This window comes from Cavia porcellus, unplaced genomic scaffold (assembly GCF_034190915.1).
Source record: "Cavia porcellus strain 051 isolate PalLab524CR breed Dunkin Hartley unplaced genomic scaffold, mCavPor4.1 scaffold_23, whole genome shotgun sequence".
Taxonomy (NCBI): Eukaryota; Metazoa; Chordata; class Mammalia; order Rodentia; family Caviidae; genus Cavia; species Cavia porcellus.
Genome location: NW_026947506.1, coordinates 31,003,423 through 31,026,131, shown reverse-complemented (window position 1 = coordinate 31,026,131; position 22,709 = coordinate 31,003,423). Strand labels below are relative to the sequence as shown.

Genomic DNA, 22,709 nt, shown 5'->3' with positions numbered 1-22,709 from the left:
AAAAAAATTAATGGGCTGTTGTGTTTTTCTAGGTAACAGGGTACAGAGCCAGGCAGTCTTTGTCTTCCGGAGCTCTGTAATGAGAAGGGTCCATGCATAGTCCAGCATCTCTGCACCCACTGCACACGGGCACTGGGGCCCTGCAATGTACAGAAACACAGCTGGCCACAGAGGAGGCCAACGGTGACAAGCCAAGGGCACCGGAGGGAGGAATTAGGCATAAAAGCAGGAGTCAGGTGCATGCTGTCAGCCAGCCCCAGGGCTGCTAGCGTGGAAAGGGGTTCCTGCCATCCTCTCTGGCTACTTCACTCTGCCGCCATGTTCTGCTGTTTCTAAGTTGCTGGCTTCCTATGCAGCAATCACATCCCATCTCTATGCACAGGACTGTGGTGCTGAGGCCACTCTGACACTTACCAGGCCTGAAAAGAGGAATTAGGGGTGGGGGAGTCAGTTATGGAGCCATCTCAAGTCTCTGCTTCAGAGAGTAGAGCTCGAAGGCACTGAAAACAGCATGCGTGTCCATGCACTCACTGTCACAGTGGTTCCTGTAACCCACGAGGGGCAGGACACCTGGGGTCAGAGCCTGGACCAGACCTTTGGCAAATGTGATGCCATCTAATCTTTTCAAGGGCTGGGGATTTAGCTCAGCAGCACAAGAGCCTGCCTGGCAAGAGTGAGGTTGTGAGTTCGATCCCCAACACCAAAAAAAAAAAAAAACTTTGCAAGGATTTGGCAAGAATTTTTTTCTCCCAAAAGAAGAAAAGACTGACATTCTCTGGACAGACCTTGGAAATGTGATGCTCAGGGAAAGAAGTCAGAGGCCACCGATGACTCTGTTTCTATGAAATGTCCATTTTAGCAAATCAACAGAGATAGATTTGATGGCTTCCAGGGGAGAACAGAATAGAGAGCACGGAATTTCCATTATGATATCTTCTTTGACCTGCATAATTTAGAGGTATTTTCAAACTCTCAAATGTACAAAAAGTCACTTTTGCATTAGTTTTTTTTTTTTCATGTTTTGCTTATTTTGTTTTTTTGAGACAGGGTCTTGCTATACAGTCCAAGTTGGCCTTGAACTCACTAAATAGCCCAGGTTGGCCTCAAAGTTGTGGGGTTCTCCTATCTCAGCCTCCAAGTGCTGGGATTACAAGTGTGCACCACCACACATGGCTCTAATCTGTTTTTAAGACAGCAATTAGTGCTCGGATAGACGTAAGACTCATGTTATGAGTCTATCCTGGAACTTTGACCAGGGCTATAGAGCAAGAAAAGCTGCTGAGGAAGAACCAGAACCAGGGGCAAGCTTCCTAAAATAAGGCCATGAGCAGCTGAGAACAGACCCAAGGCATGTGTGTAGTCCAGGCACAGAGGAATCCTTTGAGCCTCTGAGTGTCTTCATTTCTGTGAGATGTTTTGCGTAAGTGTCTGTTGCCTATATTTGAACGAATCCTAATGGATACAGCCTCTTTTATGTGTTCCAAAGTATCACCGGGGATTTAGCTCAGCAGCACAAGCACCTGCCTTGCAAGTATGTGGTCATGAGTTCGATCCCCGGTACCAAAAAAAAAAAAAAAATTCCAAAATATCAATGATTGCCTGTAATTCAAGCACTTGGGAGGCTGAGGCAGGAGGACTGCTATGAGTTCAAGGCCAGCCTAGACTATACATAGTAAGTTCAAGGCCAGCCTGAATTCCACAGTGAAACCCTGCCTCAAAAAAAAAAAAAGAAAAGAAAAGAAAGAAAGAAGAAAAAAATCACACAAATCAATGATTTAAATATAATAAAAACATCCATAATATAAATAAAACTTAAATCCATAGTGCCTAAAAACTAATATACATACATAATCTCTATAGAATGACTGTATCTAACGTGGGACTCAGGCCTGCCCCACCAATGTATTTCTAGTTAGCCGGTCCTCTTAAAAGCCAGGCTGGGAGAAGTGAGAAAGACATCATTTATACAAATAAAATGGTTCCACCTATTGTCACATAACACAGACACACAGAGAGAATGTTGGGTCCACAGAACTGCTGCTCAAGTAGACCCCGGGCCTTGGGGGTCCTGACGGTCACCCTCCCGGCACCTGGGAGACAGCAGGTTCCCACGGTGCAGGCCAGGAGCAGCTGACAGCGCCTTGAATGAGCCCCCACCAGATCCCACTGGATGCATTCATTTTGTTGCTCATTTGTACACTGCAGCAGGATTTTATTTATTTAAGAATAGGGAGAAGAGTTCGTTAATAATAAATTTGATAGCTGAATTTATGATGTCCCAGTGAATCACTATATACAAACCACCTCCCTAGGGCTATGGGACAAGCACAATGGTATCTTTAAATCCAAGCTGAGGAACTGAGACTCACAGAATAAACTCGCCCAAACCACAGTTAGTGAGAGCCAAAAAAGTTGATTCTGAAGCCTCAGATTGTACCTAGTCTGAGAGATCACACCTAGGAAGTCCTCACAGTCTAAAGATTTGGTTATCTGGCCCAGGGATTTAGCTCAGTGACATAAGTGCCTGCCTGGCAAGCATGAGGTTGTGAGTTCAATCCCTGGTACCAAAAAAAAAAAAAAAAAAAAAAAAAGGTTTGGTCATCTAAGTCCCTGCAGTTAGGCAGTTACATAGGAAAATATCATCATAATAAAAAAAGTTGTACCCATAATTTTTTTTCAGTGCTAGGTATTGAACCCAGGGCCTTTACAATGAACTACATCCTTAGCCTTATTTTATTTTCTATTTTGAGACAAGTTCTTCCTAAGTTACTAAATTGCCCAGGATAGGCTCAAGTTTTTGATCCTCCTACCTCAGCCTCCCACACTGCTGAGATTACAGGTATGCATCATTAAGCCACACTGCACTAATGATTTGATTGTTCACATACTGATCTCCACTCAAACCTCCCTCCTCATGTAACTGTAGTATCTTTCCCCACTTTGCATGAATGGACCCAGAATCATATTGTAAGGCTGTAGAAATACCCTGAAATCTAAAGCAAATCATAAATATTTCCAGAGATACAAGATGTCGGAACACCCAGGAATGTAATGGGGCATGTTTAGACAGAGCGCTAGTGTGGGAGGCTTTGGCAAAGCCAGACAAGCAAAGGACTGAAGAGGAGGAAACTGCCAAGGCCAGTGCCTGCTGGCACTTCAACAAGAAACAATTTGAATATCAAATGATTATGAGAGGCTCTTGGGAAAATTGATGGTACACTTGCAAATTATTAAAAAACCAACCCTCTTTATAACAGAGCTGGGAAAAATCACACACAAAGGGAAAGATAATATGTTGAGCTAGGCACAATTTGTTAGAAAAATTAGGAACCTGCCAAATCAACACTTGATTCGTTGTTGTTTCTGCAAATTAATGCAGTTGCATACAGGACCTAAAATTTATTGAATATAAGACAAATTTATGCTATTTGAGGTGGTTTTTTTCTCTTTTTCATTCAAGATAACTTCTCAAATTTTTGTTTCCCTGTTGATCCTACTTGGTTCTCATTTTAATGAGTTTACATAACGGATCTTTCTTTCCAGTACAAATACCCTGTACAATGGAAAATAAAGCCAGGTAATGAGATCTTCTCTCCATCCTTCCAAGTGTGCAAATTCTGTTCACACATACATTAAGCCCACCAGACAATCCTCTTCCTAGATCCACACTACCTCGGCCTAGGACCTTTCACCACTGTTTTCCTTCATACTAGGTCTTTCTAGATTAAATCACTTATTCGCTTAACAGTGGCATGAAAATGTAGTTCACCTTGTTCTCCAACATTCCTTTTATTGAGATGGTTGAGTCTATTTCTGAAGTTTTTGTTTGGGTGGGAATCAGATTTTCTCAGTCTCTTTTGCCTGAAAAGAGAATGCACAAGTAGGCGAATAAAATTCAGAGCCACCTTTTGAAGGTTTCACTTGGTAAAGCAACACACTGGCATTTTGCTTTTGGGGTGTGTGGGTGGATGTGTGTTTAAATTTAGAACAGACAAAAAGACTTTGCTGGGAAATTGATAAGCTTCCTGCTTCTTGAGTATTACTACCATGAAACCCTAATCTTTTCCTTTGTGTGCCCACTGCAAGAATGTTAAAAAACGAATTTCCTCTTGATTTATGGTCTATTTTGATCATGCTTTGTATGTGCCCCTTTTATTTTAAGCCAACACCAGAAATCATTCTGGAAAGTACAGGCTTCATCTGACTTGACTGAGGCAGAATAAGAAAGCATTAAACCAGCAGAGGGAGTAGATTGTAGGGGTGCGAGGGCCAAGTGCGTGATCAGCAAGGCCTAAGTAGGGTTTTCGGATGTTCACCACCGGGGAAGGTCTCACCGCTCAAACCACTCTCCGCATCCCACGATACCCTGCCTGCCAATGACACCCCCAGCTCGCAGGCACGGATAGATGCAGGCACCGGGCTAATAAAGGGTTCTCTTCCGCCCCGGCCTCACCGCGGGCACTGACGGCTCAGCCTCCAGAACCTAAGCCAAAGATTAAGAGTTGCTTCATCGTAAACTCTCAGACAGTGCCTGGCGCTCCGCGATGAGTCCGGAGCTTGCGAGCCTCCAGCTCCCGGGACCGCCGGGAAGACTGAGTTTAGTCTCAGCGCGTCACCCGGACTGTCAGGCAGCATGGAACCCGAGCCGTAGAGGTGCCGGCGCCCGCACGGACCAAGCGCCTAGCGGTCCGGACCGGAAGCCCTCGGTCTTGCTTCCGGTGGGAGTCACTTCCGGCGGGAGTCGCTCCCGCAGAGCCATTTCCGGCGTGGCGTGTTGTGGTGAGCATGGGGTCCCATTGCTCTTACTCTCACCCGGGGAATCAGTTTCTGCGAGGGCTGGGTTTTCTCCCAAGCCCCAATAAACAGAACTGGGTGTACACGTGTGGCAGGCGGTCTCCCGAACCCCAGTAAATAGTGGGCGCTGTATTCAGTCGTGCCCACCTGGACTTGCTTGTGCGTCCGTTTTAAAGCCACGTGATACTTATTTTGGAGCCCTATGTAATACCCTACACTATTTGACTCAGTGCTTGTTTTATTTGTCTTTTTAAACCAAATTAAAGCCGCCACTGAAGAGCGGGACCATGGAAAGCAAACCGTTGGTGGTATCGAAACAGAAGACGGAAGTGGTGTGCGGAGTCCCCACGCAGGTGGTCTGCACAGCGTTCAGCAGCCACATCTTGGTGGTGGTGACCCAGTTCGGGAAGATGGGTACCCTGGTCTCCCTGGAGCCCAGCAGCGTGGCCAACGACATCAGCAAACCAGTGCTCACCACAAAAGTCCTTCTCGGGCAGGATGAGGTAGAGTGGTTGGGAAGGGACCCCAGGGTGAAGGAGAACCCTCTCTCCTGGCAGCAAATTGTCAGTAGGGTATGGAGCATCTGGTATGCGGCACCACACACACACACACACAGCAACAGTGACAGCCTTCTCGGGGACCTGTGTGGGTTTGAGGGCATCTTCCTGCCCTTGGCAATGCCTTTCACAGCCCGTCAGCGCTTTATCCAGCAGATAAGTGGAGGTATTGATTTTGTAATGCGGGCTGCCTCCTCAGTTTGACCCTGTCCTGATACATTATATTAATGAGTGGCTGCACGTGCTCCATGAGACTTGACAGCGTCTCGCTCCGCAGGCTTGTCTTTCATGAGTCCTTCCAGATTAGAAATAGGTGGGAAGAGAGTTGAGGAAGGCACCAAGGAAATAAGCTTAATGATGCCTCTGTAGTGGTTTGTTTATACCTGGAGTTCAAGTGCCTCGTGGAGCTCTGAGTCATAGCTACACTGGGCTTAATGGTAGTGTGGGAAGCCAGAGTCACTTAATGAAAGCATCAGGGAAAAAGTCCAGGATTCCTGCAGTCACTGTGATTTCCTCCCTTTCATCAGCCTCTCATCCATGTCTTTGCAAAGAACTTGGTAGCGTTTGTGTCTCAAGAAGCTGGAAACAGAGCAGTCCTGCTCGCCATGGCGGTGAAGGACAAGAGCATGGAGGGGCTGAAGGCCTTAAAGGAGCTGATCCGGGTGTGCCAGGTGTGGTGACCTGGAGTTAGCAGCACACACCACTCAGCGAGACCAGCTGGACACTCTGTCCCTTTGCAGGGTCCCATAGACCCGTCCTTTGGCACAGTCAAAAGAAAGAGCTTTCTCTGACTTTGGCCACAAAAAGCATTCCTGTCTTCAGGCAGATCTTCACTGTTTGTGACTATATCACAGTGGGTGGCAAAAGCAGTAGAGACATTTGGGAATGGTTCTCCCTGGGCTCTGATCCTTGCATCTACTTGGGAATGAGCAACGTGAGTCAGCTGGCATGACTCGTGGCCCTCGGTGGGCAGTGTCACTTGTAGAAGTTTTTTTTTTTTTTTTTTTTTTAATAAAAGTGGGTTTCCCGTGATACTTAATCATGACCAAAATGCCATTGGTGGTTGATGGGTGAGGGTGAGTCCTGGGAGTACCTCTGTGCTTGCTTGTCGCCCTGCTCCTCTCCAATGGGTCTTCATTGTTGGCTTCCATCCTGCTGGTGTTGTGTAGGGTCATACTGAGTGCCTGAAGCCACTGTGTGTGGGTGTGTGTGTGTGTGAAGTCCAGGGATGCAACCATGTGTACAGAGGTCAAGGCATAGTGCCTGAAGCCACTGTGTGTGTGTGTGAAGTCCAGGGATGCAACCATGTGTACAGAGGTCAAGGGTATGATGAGGACAGCAGGGGTGGCACTGCAGGTGGGTGCTAAGGCTGGACAAGAAGATCACTGTGGGGGACAGGTAGCCCTAGAATGATCCTGAGCTCAGTGAGGAACTTGGAGGGTTTTAAGTAGAATTAGGTCGACCCTTTAGAAATAATCCTAGGATATCTGCAGAGATTGCTAAAGGCTGGAATCAGGGGTTAGATGTAGAATGACCTTTAAACCCCAGAGTTGGCCTGTGAGTAGCAGCCTGGACCTGGGCTCTCTGTCTTACAGCAAGGCCAGTATCACCAGTCCCTCTCCAGTTAGTGAAATCTTTGTCCCACCTGAGGCTCTGATGGTCTCCGGTGAGAAGGCAGAGACAGTTGGGGGGGTGTGAGATTGGGTCACAGAGAAGCACATGGTGCCCTTCCTGGAATTGAGGATGCACAAAAGCCTCAAGTAACCCCTGGGTATTCATGAAATTATTAAGAAATGTTTGTATTTGGTTTATCTTTGAACTGGTGGCTCCTGCAGACTTGTAATTTTTCTTTCTCTTAGGAACCCCTTTGTAGGCCAGGCAGATAGTGAACTGAGAAAGTAGGTCTGCTGAAGGTGGACAGAAGATGACTGTCCCAATGCTCCTTCCTGCAACAGGAGTACCTGAGCACCTATGTCCTGCCACCCTGCCCTCAGGAGCTCCCTGATCCATCCCTGGCAGTTGGGACCCATTGTAGTGGCCAACTTGGACCAAGGACTCCAGACAGCATATCTAGCCTTCATCATGTCCAGACAGCTTCACCCAGTGTCCCGTCTGGAGCCCAGCTAAGCTTGCAGGCCCCAAGGTCTGTCGGATGCCTGCCGCCCCTTCCTGCACACAGGTGTCTCCTATAGAGCCTCATAGTGATTTTATCCCAGTCAGTGTCAGCTCCGTGGAGACCTGACCCCACAAATCTTACCACAGATGAATGAACTCAAGAAGGAAGCACAGTAGGACCACAAGCTGCCAAGGTGGGGAAAGTGCTTGGGCCCACTAGGCTGGGCTGGAGTGGGGTGGGCACCAGCTCTGGAGAACTCGACCGGAAGTGAAAACTTGGCATCATTAGGTTAGCACTACGGAGCAGGCTTTGGGGCAAACTTTTTCATTCACTGTCAGCCTTTAATCATCCATATTTGTCCCCTAAAACTCATACCTGGTTCTGTCCAAGGATCTGCAGCTCTCCCCATGGAACGGATCCAGAGAAGCTCACCCTGGGTCTGCTCTAGGTCTGAAGTCAAGTCTATGACTTCAGTTTCCCAATCTTGTCCACAAATGAAATCGAATTAGTTCATGTGCCTGTTTCTGTTCAAAACCCCACCACTCACCATCTGCTTTTGCAGACAAGGAAAGTGAAACACGAGGGGAGGCCACAAAGCTAACTGGATAGTAAGAACTGGGGGCCTGGGGCCTAATGTTCTTGTCATTCGGCCCCTCTGTCATTCTCTGTCCCTGTGTCCTTTTAATTACATCAAAGGAATAATCCAGCTACCAAGGTCAGTCTTTCCTTCAGGTTTCTGTCTGGTTCTGGTTCAAGCGCTTCGTTTCCGGGCTTCCTAAGCGCCAGCCCTGACAGTTCCCTGCCTCTAATTGTGTCCCATGACCCCACCCCCCACCCCTTACTTAAGAGGCAGGTAGTGGAGACAGTTGAGAAATGAGGGAGACGCTCAGTGACGCCAGGGTGTAAGTGCTGGTCAGGGCAGTAAGTAGTGGTGACGGCAAGAAGGCAGCTCCTCCACCCCTATTATTTGTGTGGCCCCAAGACGGCCTGGCCCGAAGGTACCAAACTGACCCAGAGCTGAACCTCATTCCCTGGGCCTCTAAATTACACTCCTTGGAGCTGCCACAGTGATCTGCTAGTGTTGACGGGCTCGAGCTATATCACAGAGGCACGCTCCAGGTCCTGAGCTTGACCCCCACTGCCACAGAAAAAAGCACATCAATAGTCCCTGCCTTCAGGAGCTCAGCCAGGGCCCCTGCGCATCCCCACGTCCCATCCGACTCAGGCTGGCTCCCTAAAGAGTCACTGTTCTTGCTTCCCACAGGAACAGTTCACTCCCAGCTGCCAGCATTTAAGATCTGTAGCTAATGAGGCCATGTGTGATGCTTACCCAGCTGTCCAGCTACAATTTCCTTCCCGCAGACGTGCAGGAAGGGTCTGTCTACAAGGCTCTGCCTTGGACCACCACCTTCCCTCCCATGGTTTTCCCAGGTCTCTGCTGAGCTACTTGGGACCTCCCAAATCCCTCCATCATTCCTACTCTTTGCCAGGGCTCAAGTGCACCTTGAAGATAGAAAGTTCCAGAAACTCAGCTGTTCTTGGGGTCAGGCAGCTACCATATCCTGAAACTCAACAACCTGCCCCTCACACACACCAGTTACGGTAGCCCACAGGATGAGATCACACAGGGAGGAGTGAGCTGGCACAGACTGCTCGGTTTAGCTTCTGGAAGGGAAACTGGAAACAGGGAGAAGGTTCAGCGGGTGGAGTAAAGGCAGGCCTGCAGAGTATGCCTGGCACTGAAGGGAGGCACTGCCACTGGAGCTTATCATTTGGCATCACAGCAAGAAAAACAGCAGGCCCTGCCTGTGTGGGTGAAAGGTGCCCTGGCTGTAAGTGAAGGTTCCTGAAGAAAGATTGAGGTCCAAGACCCCTTAAGCCCCGAGGACAATATGGATGTTTCAGAAATAAGCCCATGTTTGCTGAGGACAGCGTTTGGGGGCCCAGAAGTGGACATGGTCAGCAATGTGCACAAGAACATGTTGGAACATTCCCATGCAAGCTCAGCGTCTCACATGAGGCCCGTACCACACAGACAAAAAGGCCTGGGGGGCTGACGACAGACTGCCTTCCCCATGCTAGGGCCTGGAAAGAAGCACAAGGTGGGACTAGGGGGGAGGCACTGGGAGAAACAGGAAGAGAGGAGGAGGAAGACACATCTCCAGAAAGAGAACCAGGTTATGCAGAAGGCCCCACTGCCAGGCCTCAAGCACCTGCCCTACCATCTGTCGGCCTTCAGCCCACACCACGTAAGGACAAGGAATGTTGAAGCTTTCTCACATGAAACTAGCAGCGACCTCCCTGAGCCCCACCGTCGCATGTCCCCCTCCCCGGGGCCAGGAGGACCGAGAGTCAGCCCACAAAAGGCCCAAACACAGATTACATGTTCCAGTGGTCGTGTGAACCCTGTCTAACTGTGACCAGTTTGGTAACAATGCTTGTTCTCGGCCTCCCTAGAGCTGTTTGGGGATACCAGGACTAAGGAAGGGAGAATGGAGAGTTGTAGACCGAAGGAAGGGTTGGTGGAAGATGGTCCGGTCACCCAGACGCTCAGCTCATGTGGGACATAGGCATCACCACACCACTGCACACCCAGGGCCAGGGTGTGACCCTGATGGCAGTATCTGCTCATACTTGGTACATGGCCACCAGAAGAGCACTTTGATGTCAGTTTCTAGACCCAGGTCTGCAGGCAGGAGGGCATGACAGGTGGCTGTGGCAGTAACTGAAGGCTGGTCGCAGAACCTGGTCTGGGTGGCCAAGGGTGTGGCCCAGCAGAGGCTGCTTGGGCAGGTCGGGCTGGCTAGGCAGGGCTGGGTGGAGTTTCTGGGCAGAGCAAGGGTGTACAGGGACCCTGCGGCCCAGCTGCTGAGGAGAACTGCAGAGGGCTGGAGGCTGCAAAGGTGTCCCCTGTCTGGAAAGCCAAGCTGCAAGTCTATCAGGGGCTCTGCCGGCGGCCCAGAGCCACTAGGGAGGTGAGCTATGCACATGGGGACTCACATGGGAGGGACATGGTTTCCAGACTGGGGCCCAGTGGGGTGGGTGTTCTGGAGAAAAAACCCACTCTCTCCCCATCCTATCAAACCCAGATTCCTTGCTCCCCACCAGCTCCAGTACCACCGAAAGTCTTGGCAGGGATACACCCAAAGCTGGCAGCTAGTGTGGGAAAAAGCAGGCATGGACAGGTCCTGGCAGGTTCTTCAGGAGTTGGGGTTGGCAGCAGGGTGAACGCAGACCCACAATGCGGGAAGGGGTGTCCCTGTGTTCCCAGGCTGGCCCCCCTGGGTCCTGGGGCTGCTGGGCACCGGCAGTAAGACAGTCCAGGGGCCAGAAGCTGAGGCTGCTCACACCTCACCCGAATGCAGCCACCAGGCCAATTGGGCAGCTGGAGCTCAGTCCAGGGACACTGCTGGTCTGACAAGAGGACTCTAGACAGAGACGCACTTTGAAGTAGCCAGCAGGCACCTAAGAAGAGCCTATGTCTTCATTCTGAATGCCCTGACCTGCACAGCCATATGTAGGATTTAGGTTACATGGGGAAACTGAGGCACCAGGTCTGCCAGAGGGCTGCTTCCTCCCCAGGGAGGAGTGGCATTCTGGCCACCAGGAAGCAGTACTGCCTACATGTTTGTGGGCAGGTGTGCTAGGGACAGGACTAGACCAAGTGGCAGGAGATGGGGAGAGATGGCTGGCTTCCTGGTCCCTGGGATGGAAGGCAATATGTCATCTTTGCCTGCAGGGCTGTGGGCAGAATGAGGCCCCAGCTCCTCCACTGCCTCTCCCTGAGCTCCATCCTGCTTATGAGTCCTTGACCTGAGCACCAGAGCATGTGGCCTCTGTCACCACCCTGCTGTGCTCTAGGAATGGGTGGGTGTTCCTTAGCTCGGAGCCATTGCATGGCCCAAAACAAGAAACTCAAAGGCAAGTGCCACTGTCCACTTGTTGGGGCACCAGCTAGGAAGGGCCCTATGTGGGAGCCATGGGACCCAGTGAGAAAAGCAGGATGTCGGGTGCCACAGCCCCTCTGCAGCCTAAGGCATGTCACCTGGGCTGGGTGGTACTCCTTAGCCTGAGGTGCAGAACCTGGGGGAAGACTGGGCACCAGAGATGAAGGCACAGTTGACCCCTGTGTGAAGAGACAAGATGGTTAAGTGCGGACAGGTGCAAAAGCCAGCCCAGGAGCTATGGGCATTAGGACAAAAGGCAGGGCTGAGACAGGAGTGACAAGGTCCAGGAGTATGGGGTGGCCCTGGGGCATCCTGGCTTTTCTGGGCACCTGGGCTTGCTGGAATAGCAGGAATCTGGTCTTCTGATTACACAAACAATGGTCAGCGATCCCACTGCCCAGATGTGGGCAGATAGGTCTGTCCTGTCACAGGCTTGGTCAGCCCTCTCCTTGGAGAATAAGGCTGAGTTTGCCCTCTTCTGTTGAATGCTATGGACCATGCCCCTGGCCTCTATGTGAGAGCTGGTCATCTGGGCCCTCATGCCTCAGTGCCCTCATGCCTGACCTCAGCAGCGTGTGGTCTTGTGCTGAACGCTGGACCACTGGAATGACTGTGTGTTACAAGCCCACTCTGACTCCCAGGCCGGGCTAAGGAGGGCTCTCCCAGCCCCTGCCATGGCAGGGTCCGCATGCCAAACCCAGAAGTGCCCCATCACTCCCCCACAGCCCCAATACTTCATCAGAATGCCATCCTCTACATTGTCAGGTGTCACCACCCTTGGCTGGAGAAGGGGGTAGCACCCGGACAGGACCACACTCTCCTCGGGCAGTGAGCTGAGGCAGGCCCACCAGGCTGTGGAGGATGGAGTGGGTCCCGGGCACATACGATCAGGTATGGTCCCTGGCTCCAGACCCCAGGCCAGCATCAGCTACAGGACAGTGGGGTAGAGCCCTGGCCAGGAGGATTACAATGACCCAGGACCAGGAAGGACTTGTGCTGAGCAACGTAGGTCACAAGTGGAGGTGTTTGTACCATACTGTGTCCTCCCTATATCCCTGAGAGGCAGGCATGGCTGCCCTGTCTTGCAGGTGGGGACACAGGAGCCCAGGAATGGGTGCACACCAGGACTGCAGGATGACTGCCTGGCCTGATGCCTGGGTCCCCGCAGATGGAAAAACAAGAGGGAGGCACATGTTGGTGGGAACAGAGCCTGGGCTGACATTCATCCAGTTCCTGCCCTGCTTGGCCTTTGGACTAAACCCATCTTACAGATGGGAATACAGAGGCCCGGAGGAACAAAGGGGCTGCTGGAGTGGCTCAGGCTGCCTCTGGAAGTGTCTATGTCAGGAGGCCAGAGAAGGTGACCCAGGCAGGAGAAGGAAGATGAGCAGGGGTGGGAGGGGGCCCATCACCCCTTCTCAGAGACCCAGTTTATATGCAAGGCCCAGTGCTGAGAGGGAGAGAGATGCCACCAAAGTACCTGCGGAGCTTCCTAGAGATGTCAGCTGACAGGAACACTGCAGCCTGGGACAGAAGTGGCCACCATCAGAGCAAGGGGTAGCTGAGACTTAAGGGTCTTCCCAAGAGTCACAGGCCCACTGGGTGTGTGAGCCAGCTCAGGCTAAGGCAGGGTTCCCGGTCTGGTGCTCTCTCCTTGGTCTCAGTGCAGGGTCCAGGCCTTCAGCCTGCCCAGCGCCAGGCCCCAGCCATCCTGGAAGCCCTCTGATATTGAACCACAGTGCTTCCTGCCGTCTACTCAGTCGTCACATCAGTAGCCGGGTGAAGGCCTAAGGTTTCATCTCATGCTGGGTTCTGGAAACAAAACGGGGGTGGGCTCAGGCTTCGGTTTTCCCACGGGAACATAAATGGGTCCAAAGAAGCCTGCCCATATCTCCCTCCCTATATCGTCACCCTTCAGAGCCCTAAAGCCATTATCTTGTCATTATTATTATTATTATTATTACTACTATTCCTTCTGTTTGCACTGGGAATCAAACTCAGGGCCTTGCGCTTGCCAGGCAGGTACAGTGCCACTGAGCTACACATCCCTGGTCCCTATCTTGTCTTCTTTATTGTTCATAATGACAGTAACAATATCAGGGCCAGAAAATGCTGTTCCACACAGCTGGTGCCTCTGCAGGGCCCCTCTAAAGGGGCAGGGCAAGAGGCTCAGGGCAGGCACCTCCCACACAGAGGAGGAGCTCACCTTGGCTGCAGACCTTGGAGACGCCACCCTCTGTTCCTGTCCAGGAAACCCATAGCCCAGAGGGCTGTGACACGCCAGGACAATACACAGGCAGGATTTCAGATGACACATGAAGGCAGTGTGGGGCAAAGGTGAGCCCTCTCTGGGGGTGACACCAAGACCGCAGGACAAGGAGCCACCTGGAGGAGAGGGCCAGGCTTGGGTGCAGGAGTGAGAAGGCCCAGGGCCCGGGGCCAGTGTTTACAAGGGAGGAGGTCACTGACAGCAGGGACTCACTAGGGGAAATGTAGATGGGTAGTGACCCAGGAATTGGTCACCCCAGACCCACATAGTTCCAGAGGCGGCTGGACACAGGGATGAGCCTGAGTCCCCAGGTCCCACCTTAAAAGGAGCCCTTTGCTCAGGGCTCAGGGATAGTCAGGTGGCAGGAAGGACAGAGAATGTATGATCCTAACCCCTCACAGAGCGGCCAGCACCCACAGCCCTGTGAGCAGTGACCGTAACAGGACCAAGGGACAGACAGGCCCCAGCCCCTCCCAGGAGCAGGATGGTGGGACAGGTCAGGCCCTGCAGCTCCAGTTCCAGACTCAAGGAGGCCCAGTGACCTCGCTGTCATCCATGGCCCCCTCCCTACAACACAGAAATGTCTCCGGTGCACCTTCTAGGGCCTGTGCTTTGTTAAAACTCATGTGGCACAATCTGCCCCTTCCTAAATTAACCCCATGGCAATGAGTCCTTCAGGCACTGAGTGCACAACTTCCTCATCACCTCAAAGACTCCCTGTACTTGAGCCCCCCACACCCCTGCCCTTAGGACCTGCCCTGTGTAGGCTTCTAGCCCAGCTCCCCGCCTCAGTCCACACAGACCGCTCCTACCCGTCCCTGCCCTGGCAGTTGCCCAGCCACCAGGGCCAGGCAGGTGAAGGGTACCTGTAGGCCTGCTGGTTCCTGGGAGCCAGCTGCCACTGAGCAAACAGCCTGAGGGATAGAGTGTCAGCAGGGAGGGGACAGGTCTGGTTCCTCCCCTCCCGGTCCTCCTCAGGTGGGCCACACTGGGCAGGTGAGGCCTTGCCATGACAGAGCCCTCCTGTAGCAGTTTGCCCCACCCCCTGTGGGGCCACGTGGTCACTTGAATGACCAGCCCAGCGTCCCCAGAGGCTGGGCCTCCCGGGGCTGGGCCAGGAGCTTCCTGCCTGCAGAGGTAGGCTCTGGGCCCTATGACCACCAGCTAGAGTGGGGAGGTGGGCTGCCCAGGGCTGCCCAGGGCTGCCCAGGGCTGCCCAGGGCTGCCGGGGTGGGAATGGATATGCACCAGAGGCCCCTGCAGTTTGTCCAGAGCCTGAGGAGCAGGTAATCTGCCAGAGGACAGGTGGGGGGAGCGTGGCCAAGCAGCAGCAGCTGGGACCATGCTCAGCAGGTCCCAGCATGGGGGCGGGAGGTACCATTATGGGTGAGTTTCTCCCTACTCCCCCAGGAGGTGGGGTCCCATTTCCAGACCTGGGTAGAAGCAGTCTTTGGCTCCTAAACCACAGACTCCCTGAAAGCCCAGGGTATCAGAGGTGGAGTTTGTTGTATAGAAGGGGGAAACAAAGGGATGTCTCCAGGACACAGGCAACTGAGGTCCAACCCCCGGGCAGAAAGAAGCCAGGGCCCCTTGCATAGATGGCACCCAGGACTGCCTGAGGCCAAAGGAGAGGTGACACAGATCTAAATCCCCATGGAAGAAGGGACAGGTGGACCCACAACCTGAAGCTGGTGGTACCAGGGACAGTAGCTAGGTGGAGACTTGCCCCTGCCATGCTGAGCAAGAGGCACTGCAGTAGGCATGGCCTGGCAGAGCCTCCCTCTGGTGACCCCTGCCCTACCCCGCCCCTGCCAGGCGGAAACTGTCCCTTGGCCTTCAGTCCTCCCTCGCATCCTCCCCCTCTGCAGATGAGTAATGTCTCAGGGATCCTGGTAATGGCTGGAGCACCCCTGGCACCCTCGACCTGGCCACCACCCAGCCCCTCAGCGGCCATGCCCGTGGCGCCTGCAGGGCCACAGATGGACCACATAGGCAACAGCTCCCAGGCAGCCTCCCGGCTCTTCCTCACCACGGCACTGGCCCGAGGTGTCTCTGGTGTCTTCGTGTGGGCGGCTCTGGTGCTCACCTGCCACCAGGTAAGTCCTCCCCCACTTGGAGCCTTCCTGGGGAGCGCTCTCCATGGGATACCATGCAGCTCAGCCAGTGCCCCACTGGGCTGGGATCGATTCAGGTTTAGTCACCAAGGCTCAGTGAGACCAGGGTACAGTGCCCAGGGACCTAGGGTAGCATTAGGCACAGGCACCAGAGAAGGGACGGGTCCTTTCTTCAGGTTTTGCCATGTGGAAGTCAGGCCTGAAGAAGAGAAGTCTCTGCCAGACAGAGGACAGAATGCAACACTGCACCTCTGGGCATTGCTTTGGCCCCTCACCCTGCTTACCGAGGTCAGCCATGCTGTCCATTGCTCAGACAAAAACACCAAGGCTTAGGGAGACCAAGGATCTCTCCTAAGCCATGTAGCTGGGAAGGAAAAAGGCCTTCTCCCTGCAGAGGTGTGGAACCCAGGGTAGAGTGTCCAGGGCTTAGACTCTGCTCTGAAGGAAGTTTCAAGCTGGAGACAGGCAGCGTAGAGCAGAACGCATGGGGAGTCAGGCAAAAGGTGGGGACAGGGCATCAGGGAGCCGCAGCCAAGGACAGGGAGCTGGGAAGTGGGTACAGGGAGAGGACACAAGGAGCTGGGCCCAGCCTGGCCAGAGGGCACAGGGCCCGGGCTACTCCTAAGTCTCCATGCATAGCCCCAGGCCTGAGCTGTCAGTGAAGGGAAAATGACACCCCCAGAACTGTCAGGCTTGGTGGCCAGGCAGGTTTGACACGGTGGGGACACAAGGCACAGAGAGTCAGAGACAGGACCATCCCGAGCATCCTCAGGTGCACAGAGAGGTGCAGAAACACCTGACTGGATGACACGACACAAAGGCGAGAGTAAGAATGGTGTGGGGCTGGCAGGGCTGGCATGGCCTGGCATCCAGTGTGGCTGTTTATGGATGGGGACCGGGAGCCTCAGAAGGCAGTGGAGAGCCGCTGAGAGCGCAGAGCCCTCCCCACTGGCCCACCTGCCCGTGGAAGGGGCACGGATAGGCACATGAGCCAGGGGGCAGGGGATCCTATGTGTGACACCCACTGGCTGGCACACAGCTGGTTACCATAATACAAGGAACATTCCTGAGGTGGACCAGGCAGAACCAGAGCTGCAGAGGTGGTGTGGAGGCCAGCCCTTCCAGTCGGGCTACCAGGGAGGACTTGGGGTCATGCAGCCTGTGCATGTGGCCGTGCTGGGCATCTGGAGGGTGTGCACCTTGGACAGGACCTGTGGAGACGCCTAAGGCGGCCCTCAGGATTGTCCCCTTTGCTGACCTGCAGCCAGTGCCAAGCCTGCTTGGCAGAAGAAGCCTGGACACTCTGCCCTTTTATTTATTTATTTGTTTGTTTGTTTTGCTGGAAGACTGGGAATTGAACTCAGGACCTTGGGCTTTCCAGGAAGGTGCTGTGTCTGCCCTTTTAGAGTTGAATGGACAGAGAGGAGCTTGACCCCTCGGTTTACAGATGGGGAAACCAAGACCGGAGAGGAGAGCAGCTTCCAAGGTCACTGACTAGGCAGCGCCTGCCCCAAGAGAGATCTCCTGACTTGGGTCACACCGTGTCCTCCCACAGCACACAAGGAGGCCTGCGTGCCTGATAAGAGCTGGCCCTGACACAGGCGGCTCTCCCACTCCAAGTCAGGCAGCCGCCCTCTGCACAGCCCTCTCCTGGGAAGCCAGTCCAACAGGGTCCCAGACGCAGAACCCATGCACCTCGCCCCTCAGCCCTGGCCCCGTCATGTCCTTGTGGAAGGTTTGGGAAATCTAGTAAACTTAAAAGGTAATGACTCTACCCATATTTTCCACAACCCAAGGCTGAGACCTTAGGGGCCTCATTCAGTTTTAACCCAGCGTTCCCAACACCTTAGGATCCTGCTTGGTGTGCATTGTGGCCCTTAGGTATGGCTTCCCATTGGAGCACTTCCTCACAGGGCTGAGTTTCTGGGCTTCATTTTTATAGGCCGTGTGGCATTCCAATCCTGCATACTCTTGCTCCATGGCATAGTCAGCTCAACCCACTGGCATGGAGGTCCTAACAGTCATTCCCTACATATCCCTAGGATAAGTATCCTCATGCACATGTCATCCCCCTTCCTTTGGAACAGATTTACTCCTAGGGACAGAGGTCATAAGTCCTTCCACTACCCTCAGGTCAAGAGCCAGAGTGCATTGCAGAAGCCCTGCCCAGTCAGGGGCTGGGCACGTTACCTGCCCTTGCCTGCTCCTGGCACCTAGCAGATCTCAGGGATCCTTGGTGAAGGAAGGAGTAAGCGCATGGCAGTGTGCATCCTCTTACCACGGGTTCTTAAGAGCAGGGATGGTCTCGCTCCTGAGGTAGCAACTAAACCAGTGAATCACACACCTGAAATTTGCTAAAGGAAGGGCTGGGGGTGTTGCTCAGTGACTGAGCACTTGCCCAGCGTGTGGGAAGCCCTGGGTTCAATGTCTAATGCTTTAACAATTGCTAACGTGACCATGGTGGTGCACACCTGTAATCCCAGCACTCAGGAGGCAAAGGAAGGAGGATCGCGGTGAGTTCGAGGCCAGCCCGAACTGCATATGGAGAGTTTGTCTCAAAAAAAAAAAAAAAAATCTAAAGAAATAGACTTTGTCCCTCACCTCAAAATGTGGTATGTGAGACAGTGGTTGTAATAATAATCATCATCTGGATTTAACCCTTCTGCAGCACGTGTCTATTGAAACACCAGGCTGGATGCCATAAATGTATAGGCTTTTTATTTGTGTATTAAAAATTCAGCCAGGTGTAGTGACACACACTACACTGTTATCCCAGCACTCTGGGAGCCCAAGGCAGGAGAATTGCAAGTTTGAATCTGGTTTGGGCAATTTAGCAAATGAAATAAAATTTTAAAAATAAAATTAAAAGATAAGAAATAAAATTAAGGGGTTGGAGATTTAGCTCAGCAGCATAAGCGCCTGCCTTGCAAGCAGGCAGTCATAAGTTCGATCCCTGGTACCGATAAAAAAAAATTAAATTAAATTAAATTAAATTAAATAGGACTTAATCTCCATGCAAAGCCCTGGGTTCAATCCCCCATGCCAGAAAGAAAGAAAGAAAGAAGAAAGAGATAATTGTATTATAATCAGTAGTATATAGTTAGTGTATACTTACATGTTAAGTTTGCATTTATTTTATAGTATACTTGACTGCGATAGAATGGTATTTACTTTCTCTCTATGATAACCACACTGACTGCAAAAGACTAGGAAATACAGGGATACGGGTGGCTCTGCCTACCCCGCTTCCTTGCTGGGTGCATGCAAGCCGAAGGGGCGGTGGGCAGTGGCTCCATGCCCCCTCTCACCTGCCCAGATCTACCTGCACCTGCGTTCCTACACTGTGCCCTGTGAGCAGCGCTACATCATCCGCCTGCTGCTCATTGTGCCCATCTACGCCTTTGACTCCTGGCTCAGCCTCCTCCTCCTCGGTGGCCACCAGTACTACGTCTATTTCGACTCTGTGCGTGACTGCTATGAAGGTGACGTGCAGGGCCAAGTCGGGGGGCGGGGGGGGGGGTTGGTGGATGAGTGAGGCCAAGGGAGGGCAGCAGGTTTGGGGTGTTGGACTCCAGGCTTCAGGGGATGCATGCTGGCAAGAGGTGCCCACTGTAGCTGTGACCGCGCCTCAGGTGTGTGGACACAGCCCCTCAACTCCTGGGGCCCATGGACTTCGTGACCTGGGGGGAACCTGGTGCAGGAAGATCCCGTGGCCATGGGCTCATAGCTGCCCCTGTCACCCTGCAGCCTTCGTCATTTACAGCTTCCTGAGCCTCTGCTTCCAGTACCTGGGGGGTGAGAGCACTATCATGGCTGAGATCCGGGGCAAGCCCATCAAGTAAGCCTCTCCTCCATCACCCAACAATGCCCTGGGCTGGGGCTGGGACTGTCCTCCAAGCCCACCTCAGGAACTCCCTCCCCACAGGCCCAGCTGCTTCTATGGCACCTGCTGCCTTCGGGGCATGTCCTACTCCATTGGCTTCCTGCGCTTCTGCAAGCAGGTGGGTGGCCTCTCCCTCCCTCCCCCTCCCACCTGCCAGGCAACACCAGCCTGCGCCTGCCACTGGATATGCAGGCCTGGCTCTTTGTGCTGCCCAGCCTCCGCCCCTCCCCCCAGGCCACCCTGCAGTTCTGCATTGTGAAGCCCATCATGGCCGTGACAACCATCATCCTCCAGGCGTTTGGCAAATACCACGATGGAGACTTCAAGTAAGTGGTGGTGGGGAGCAGACACTGATAGGCACAGGGCTCAGGGGGCCGTCCTTGACTGAAGAGGCACCCCCCAAGGATGGGGTTCACAGACACAACCCAGAGTTGGCCTTAGCACAGTCTTTGCACACTGTGGGACCCAAGGAGGGTGGTGGACTCAGGGCCAATGGAGCCCTATGCTCCATCCAGGAGGTGAGGCAGGACTGGGGAGGGAGCCTGCTCAGGGCACACCCACAGGCACGCACATGTGCACACACACATGTATGCATCTCACATGTGGATTTTCACACATGGACACATAGATGAGTCACATATGCATAACCACATGCACCCACACTCACCAGTGTTCACCACATAGGGACCCCGTCCTTCAGGCTGTGGCTGGTCGATGAGGTTGTGGAGGTGGTTTTCTGACAGGGCAGTGGGATCATTTTTGTCAGCAGAAGGGGGTTGCCCCACCCCCACACACATGCTTAGGTAGCCCCAAAGACCCCACTGCTCTGGAGGGAGGCAGGGGGCTGTTACAGCACCACCCAGGCCACCCTGACAGCAGATCTCCCGCCCAGTGTCCACAGCGGCTACCTGTATGTGACCCTGGTCTACAACACCTCCGTCAGCCTGGCCCTCTACGCGCTCTTCCTCTTCTACTTTGCCACCAGAGACCTCCTGCAGCCCTTCGAGCCAGTCCTGAAGTTCCTCACCATCAAGGCAGTCATCTTCCTCTCCTTCTGGCAGGGTGGGTGGCCAGGAACAGCGCTGAGGCCAGGCCTCACTCCCAGAACCTGGTTCTAATCGCCCCTCCACCCCATGTGCCCTCAGTTTCCCCAGTGCCCCAAGAACAAGGACATGGCAGGGTCCATTAGCAGGAGGAGACCACTCTGCAGCTTCCCAAGCCCTGCCCTACTGGGCCCACACACAGGCTGCGAATACTCACTGTCCCCTCTGCAGACCGTAGAGCTTCAGGTGGGCCCCAGACCTAGGACTAGATATGGCAGGCTGATGACCTCTGTCTCTGGAGGTGCCTAGTCCCCATGAAGGTGCTCAGCCCCTCCTCCCATAGGAGGCCATATGGACAAGCTGTCCTGGGCCGGCCTTGGTGGGACCCTTGGCTGGGCTGGCGAGGGCCCAGCCTCCCATCCGGTACCAAGGCCTGAGTGGCAGCTGCTATCCCCAGGACTACTGCTGGCCATCCTGGAGAGGTGTGGGGCCATTCCTGAGGTCCAGGTCATCGATGGCACCAGGGTGGGAGCTGGCACACTGGCCGCCGGCTACCAGAACTTCCTCATCTGCATCGAGATGCTCTTTGCCTCTGTAGCCTTGCGCTACGCCTTCACCTGCGAGGTGTATGCAGAGAAGAAGAACTCCCCAGGTAAGCCAGGCCGATCGATCGCCCAGGGTGCTGGGATGTCAAATTCGGGACATACAGGGACAGGCAGGGGAACTTTTCAGGCACCTGAGGGTGTGAGGTCTGGAGGAGATGTGCTGAACAGGGCCCACAACCCCAGGGGCCCTCAGAGGGGTGGGAACTGACATCCCTACTGATGGACCACAGTGACCTGTGCTACCCAGGTGCCTCTCACCTACTGGTCAGGGCACTGTGGCCAAGGATGTGATGGCCCTACCCCAGGCCAGCCCATGGTGTCCCGCTTGGAAACTGCAGGGGAATGAGCTACAGGGCCAGGGCTGAGAGGGAGGAGCCAAGCTAGCTCAGAGGTCTTGGGGTTGTCAGGTTGGCCTTGTCCCGATCTGGACATGCCGGAGCCCAGCCTGAGTGGCCTGAGGCAGCCAGGGAGCAGGGCTAAGAGCTGTGTCCCAGGTCTGGGTCCATGATGGGGAACACTGGGGCACAGGCATCCCTGGCCCTTGGCTCACATGCTGCCTACCCCCCAGGCCCCCCAGCACCCATGCAGAGCATCTCCAGTGGCCTCAAGGAAACTATCAGCCCCCAGGACATCGTGCAGGACGCCATCCACAACTTCTCCCCTGCCTACCAGCAGTACACACAGCAGGCCACACATGAGGCCCCAGTGCCTGGCCAGGGTGGGCACTCCTCGCCCAGTACCCACCCTGACACTGCCTGTGACTCTGGTGGAGGCCGGAGGAACCAGAAATTGGAGAAGCGCATGCTGATCCGCTCAGAGGATTTGTAGGGACCTGGGCTGCCCAATCATCTGGGATGAATAAGAGCCTCTCACCAACACTTGCCAAAGGTCTCCGAAGAGCTCTCCTGTCCTGTGTCCAGCCCCAAGCTGGATGCTCAATGGGAGCCCTGACCCAGGAAAGGCACTTGGGCACATCAGACAAGTCTGAGAATGCACTGGTGTGATCGGCCATCAGCCGCAATAGGCTGCTGAGGGAGAGGTGCTAATGTGGACCCAGAGAACTTGAGAGTTGGCTCTTTCATGGACATGACAGGCACAGATGCACAGTCAGCCTGGGCAGCTACAGGAAGGGCCACTAAGGAAAAGCTGGGCAGCCTGGTCTGGGCCAGCAGAGGAATCACAAATGCTGAGGGCTGGGACCCTCAGGTGGGGCCTGGCAGAGGTCACCTTGGGCACATGACACAGCCATCAGGGCAGCCTACTGCCAGAGCCTTGAGCAGCAGGCAAGGCTGGCTGGTGACCTGCTGCTCCCCATGGAACCACCTTATTTATAAACACCTTGGACTTTCTAATGGCATGTTGGCCTTCTGTTCCTGCAGGG

General features: G+C 53.7%; 2 protein-coding genes and 1 long non-coding RNA gene across 6 annotated transcripts; 2 read left to right on the top strand and 1 right to left on the bottom strand.

The window, feature by feature from the left end:
• Positions 1-4,630: 4,630 nt before the first annotated feature.
• On the top strand, positions 4,631-6,390 carry Psmg3 (proteasome assembly chaperone 3). 2 transcript variants are annotated; one of them, XM_003470064.4, is made up of 3 exons: positions 4,631-4,779; positions 5,061-5,297; positions 5,879-6,390. In XM_003470064.4, the coding sequence occupies exons 2-3, from the start codon at positions 5,082-5,084 to the stop codon at positions 6,029-6,031; spliced, it is 369 nt and encodes a 122-aa protein (XP_003470112.1). In that variant the 5' UTR covers positions 4,631-4,779; positions 5,061-5,081; the 3' UTR covers positions 6,032-6,390. The 2 variants fall into 2 exon arrangements, with proteins under 2 accessions (XP_003470112.1, XP_013007973.1); XM_013152519.3 differs by lacking the exon at positions 4,631-4,779 and adding an exon at positions 4,804-4,953.
• LOC134472480 (uncharacterized) lies at positions 5,374-14,827 on the bottom strand. The gene is made up of 2 exons (XR_010042323.1): positions 14,550-14,827; positions 5,374-13,226 (listed from the first exon to the last, which is right to left on the bottom strand). It is a non-coding gene; the product is annotated as an uncharacterized LOC134472480 (long non-coding RNA).
• Positions 10,332-22,680, top strand: Tmem184a (transmembrane protein 184A). 3 transcript variants are annotated; one of them, XM_013152729.3, is made up of 9 exons: positions 10,332-10,442; positions 15,552-15,779; positions 19,114-19,279; positions 19,545-19,635; positions 19,723-19,798; positions 19,915-20,006; positions 20,573-20,742; positions 21,181-21,375; positions 21,897-22,680. In XM_013152729.3, the coding sequence occupies exons 2-9, from the start codon at positions 15,552-15,554 to the stop codon at positions 22,154-22,156; spliced, it is 1,278 nt and encodes a 425-aa protein (XP_013008183.1). In that variant the 5' UTR covers positions 10,332-10,442; the 3' UTR covers positions 22,157-22,680. The 3 variants fall into 3 exon arrangements, with proteins under 3 accessions (XP_013008183.1, XP_063090091.1, XP_013008184.1); XM_063234021.1 differs by lacking the exon at positions 10,332-10,442 and adding an exon at positions 12,289-12,305; XM_013152730.2 differs by lacking the exon at positions 10,332-10,442 and adding an exon at positions 14,825-14,969.
• The last annotated feature ends 29 nt before the right edge of the window (positions 22,681-22,709 follow it).

Excerpts from the sequence above, each read along its gene's own strand:
- Tmem184a (XM_013152729.3), top strand. The coding sequence starts at position 15,552 with ATGAGTAATGTCTCAGGGATCCTGGTAATGGCTGGAGCACCCCTGGCA. Across the intron at positions 19,799-19,914 it reads TCCTGCGCTTCTGCAAGCAG|GCCACCCTGCAGTTCTGCAT; the intron begins GTGGGTGGCCTC and ends CCCTCCCCCCAG. Across the intron at positions 20,007-20,572 it reads TACCACGATGGAGACTTCAA|TGTCCACAGCGGCTACCTGT; the intron begins GTAAGTGGTGGT and ends TCTCCCGCCCAG.
- Psmg3 (XM_003470064.4), top strand. The coding sequence starts at position 5,082 with ATGGAAAGCAAACCGTTGGTGGTATCGAAACAGAAGACGGAAGTGGTG. Across the intron at positions 5,298-5,878 it reads TCCTTCTCGGGCAGGATGAG|CCTCTCATCCATGTCTTTGC; the intron begins GTAGAGTGGTTG and ends CCCTTTCATCAG.